This window comes from Plectropomus leopardus, unplaced genomic scaffold (assembly GCF_008729295.1).
Source record: "Plectropomus leopardus isolate mb unplaced genomic scaffold, YSFRI_Pleo_2.0 unplaced_scaffold28588, whole genome shotgun sequence".
NCBI classification, from domain to species: domain Eukaryota; kingdom Metazoa; phylum Chordata; class Actinopteri; order Perciformes; family Serranidae; genus Plectropomus; species Plectropomus leopardus.
In genome coordinates this window covers 1-3,817 of record NW_024631143.1, presented here as the reverse complement: position 1 = coordinate 3,817, position 3,817 = coordinate 1, and the positions used below count along the sequence as shown (strand labels likewise).

The window sequence follows — 3,817 nt, the reverse complement described above, 5'->3', positions numbered from 1 at the left end:
TTTGTGTTGCTTTTAGCTGACAATTAACATCCAATTCTTGCTGGTGTAGAGTCAGCTATTATAATGCGGCACCCATCACTGTGACTCTGCTGATCACGTTCATGCCAGCTGCTGCCACCACTCACTCCTCTACCCCAAACTCCTCCTAATTTTGGTATTGTTGATTCAGTTAAGACTAGGTGCACACATATTTGTTCATTATTCTCTCAGCTGAATCCTTGTTACGACTTGGATTATCCTGAGAGCCCCATTAATAAAGAGCATATACTGAGTGTATAACCATGGTCTATAAAAGGTCAATTCATGATGTCCTGACAACGGAATAGTTAAAGGAACAGTTCACCCCTAAATCACAAATAACAAACCCTACAGCTTAGCCAAAGGGATGCCATTAATGTTTACATCTCTGTGGATTATTCTGAGTAACCTGCTCATGTTTTCAGGAAAGAGACATTGCTGTTGTGTTTTCAAATATATTTTTTTGGCATTTTGTGCACCACAACTTGAGTGCCATCTAGTTCCATTACATTTGAGAGAAGACAGACATCTCTATGGCCAATATCGCCAACACTCAGCAGCACCAGAACTATCTAGATGAATAAATAGCACTATAGGTTTACAGAAAAAAAAAATATGTGTTTTTGACTTTGGGTTGAACTGTCCCTTTAATGGCACATGCCACAAAAAAGCAACATTCCCATTTTGATCCCAGCTGGGGCCTTTTGTCATACCCCTCTCTCTGCTAATGACCTGTCTGCCTCTTCATTGGCAGCTGTTAATTAAAAGCAGAAATGTCAAAAAAATACAAAAGCTTTTTCATGTGTCTCTCACGAAAAGAACCCAGCTTTGACTGTATGTAGGAAACTCAGACATAAGTCATTTTTTAACAATGAAGAACCACATGGCTGTAATTTTTCTGGTGTCATCACGCTGTAGATCTTCGCATTAAATCCTTCAGTCCCTGAGTAAAATGTGGCTACAGGTCTACGTAACCCTTCTTTGCAAGGTTGCAGTCAGATTCCACAGCCAGGATGTTAAGACTCTGCTGTTATCTTGATGTGTTAGGTTCTTTTTCCTGCTAAAAGTCACATCTTCACCATCTCTCCTAGATGCACATTAAACTGTACATCCTGGATTGTAGCACTTGGTCTATGTCACCAGAACAGATGTTTTTTTCAATGAGTCTTTGGCTTTCTTGAGGCCACTTACAAACATTATCTTTCACGAACATGGAGGATAATTCATTTCTGTCCATATGCTCTCAATTACTGTTGCAAGTTGTTGAAACACTTATGCAGCCATGAGGAGGAGGAAAGAAACGTAGTATGTGAAGAAATTCAATGAAGGCTTTTCAGAGAGCGCTCATCGTGTACGGTTAAGTTTAATCTAAAGCAGTCCGAATTCCCCTTTTTTCTCCATTAGTATTACTTGATATTTACTCCCATGCACACCACAATATTATTAGTCAGCAACTGTTCCTCCCATTGTCCCAGTCGTCCCCTAGCAGCGTAGTCCACCTCCAGATTCACTGACTCTCTTGATCTCTGGACTGCTGGTCCCATTTTTTAAGTCTCTCCGAGGTCTGCGAAGGATTTTCCGCTTTCATGCCGGTGACGGTAGCTGTGAAACACCTCTGGAACAGGAGCTCAGGGTCTGGTGGCTGGTTATCGCAGTCCAGCTTCCTGCTCATGAAGTGTTTCCTGAATCCCTGCGGACCTGAGACACATGTCACTCTCACATGACTGGATCCTTCACTGGGATCTCCTTCTGAAAAGCACACAGACAGTTGCACAAAGCTGACAATCGCAGAGCATCTAAACCAATCACAAAACAAAAACGGGTCATTATATACCTGAAAATTGCAGCAATTTTCTCTGAATTGCGGACTTTAAAGAAAATCACATAAAAAAATAAGCTTTTTTTTTTTTTTTATTCCCACGGTAGGCCTACACACACACTAACCTGGTGCTCTGAGGGGTAGGCCGTTGTCAAGACGACTGGGTTTGGTGGCGATGAAGAGGTAGCAAAGGACACATACAGTGATGAGGAAGGCAAGGAGGACTACTGCTGCAATCGATAGACCAACCAGAGCGCCAATACTGAGGAGAGGAGGAGATAAGAGAGGAGAGAGAGGGAGAAAGAGGAGACAGTGTGAAGTGTTATGTGAAGAAGAGAATACCAAAGGGGGAAGATCAATACAGAATATTTAATAATTCATTAAAGGATATGAGATGATATAAAATGGATTGAAGTACAGAAAGATGAATGAAAATACTCTATTCATATTGGCAAGGTATTTGAAAAATGTGAGATCTTTTTTAAAATCCACTATCTATCTATCTATCCATCTATCTATACATACATACATACACACATGCATACTTGCATATATGGTGTAGTTGTTTTTAAGACAAGATGTACCTTCATTGATTCTCAAACAGAAAATGTGTGACCAAAATTTAAAAAAAAAAACGACCACATTTAAATATAGTTACAAGCAGTAGATTCAGGTCAACACAGACCATTAAAAGTTAAAAGGAGTGAAGGATAAAGTCCTTTGACAGTTTCTGACCCCTGCATTAAACAAAACTGTCAGATTTTATGACAATCAGACAGATGCTCATTCATTTACAATAAAACTTATGTGGGCAAATCCTGCAAGTTTTGTGACAACTTTTTGTCACATTAGTTTTGGAATTAGAACTATTAATTGCTAAGACACACCACTTTTAAAGATCATTGGCCAAAATCTTCTAAACACAATGACATATCAACAAACTTTTGGAAACTTTTGATCAGCTTGTTTCAATGATGATACACAGAAAATGTGTTTCTCATCAGACCTGCAGTTTAGGAGATGTCAAAATGTATTTCAAAACTGATTTCCAAATAAATCAAAATGTTGTAAAATCTAGTCATTCAGACTTAAGTGTTTGTTGAGGCAAATGTGTTTGTGTTTGAGTTTACACAGATGTGTGTCTGTACCAAATTTCGTGCGAATCAGACTTATGGCATTGGAATTATGAATTTTCAAAGTGGACCTTTAATTATAGCACCCCCATCAGGCTCAGTGATTTTTAACAGCATTTGGTCACAGTGCATGAAAAATAAAGAAACGGATAGAAAAAGAATAAGAAACCATAAGCGCATGAAAATTAAAAACTCAAAGAGCTGAGCTGTAGCAACGTAGGTTACAAAGAACCTCAGCAATTGATTAATTCGCTTTTGAAAAGTCCGTCTGAGTCATAAAATAATCTATGCAACACGTTAGTCAAGGTTTACAACAGGTGCTCCTGCTGCACATGTTTCTGGATAGAAACAACTGTACGCACAGTGATGAGCTGATCATGATCGAAATATGTGACGGAATAAGTAAAGAAAATAATGACTGCAATACCTCAACCACCACATGTATCCATACTCATATGGGAAAAAACTGTTGGGATCGTCACAGCAATACTTGACATCATTAAATCCGCAGCAGTAGACAGCAGCAGCAGCGCTGCCAGGTTTGGGGCAGGAGAAGCCGTCCTCAAACACTCCGTCAGCGCTGTAGTAACTGCTGCACTCAGCGCTCATGCTGCAGCAGGAGGGTGAATGTAAGAGAGGAAAAACACTTTTTATCCGCTGATTAAAGTGAAAAAGAAGAAGAAAAGGATCCCCGCGTCCTCAGTTTGAAGGTGTTGTTAAACCAGTCTGTTTCTCCATCAGTGTGTGCTTGCCTGTGAGTGGACAGAGGGATGGAGGAGGAACATTTTGAATCTGAAGAAAACTGTAAGGCTCTCTCTCTCTCTCTCTCTCTCTCTCTCTCTCTCTC

The 3,817-nt window shown here is 39.8% G+C and overlaps 1 protein-coding gene across 1 annotated transcript; it reads right to left on the bottom strand.

Annotated features, from left to right (window-relative positions):
* Nucleotides 1–1,525: 1,525 nt before the first annotated feature.
* Nucleotides 1,526–3,579, bottom strand: LOC121938133 (protein shisa-like-2B). Its single transcript, XM_042481415.1, has 3 exons — nt 3,398–3,579; nt 1,963–2,099; nt 1,526–1,767 (listed from the first exon to the last, which is right to left on the bottom strand). Exons 1-3 carry the CDS (start codon nt 3,577–3,579, stop codon nt 1,526–1,528), a joined length of 561 nt encoding a protein of 186 aa, XP_042337349.1.
* Between the last annotated feature and the right edge of the window lie 238 nt (nt 3,580–3,817).

Bases quoted from the DNA above. Each gene is read 5' to 3' on its own strand.
- LOC121938133 (XM_042481415.1), bottom strand. From the start codon at position 3,579: ATGAGCGCTGAGTGCAGCAGTTACTACAGCGCTGACGGAGTGTTTGAG. The intron at 2,100-3,397 runs GTATTGCAGTCA...TCCTCTCCTCAG, and splicing joins GGATACATGTGGTGGTTGAG to TATTGGCGCTCTGGTTGGTC. The intron at 1,768-1,962 runs GTTAGTGTGTGT...TGTGCTTTTCAG, and splicing joins CCTACCCCTCAGAGCACCAG to AAGGAGATCCCAGTGAAGGA.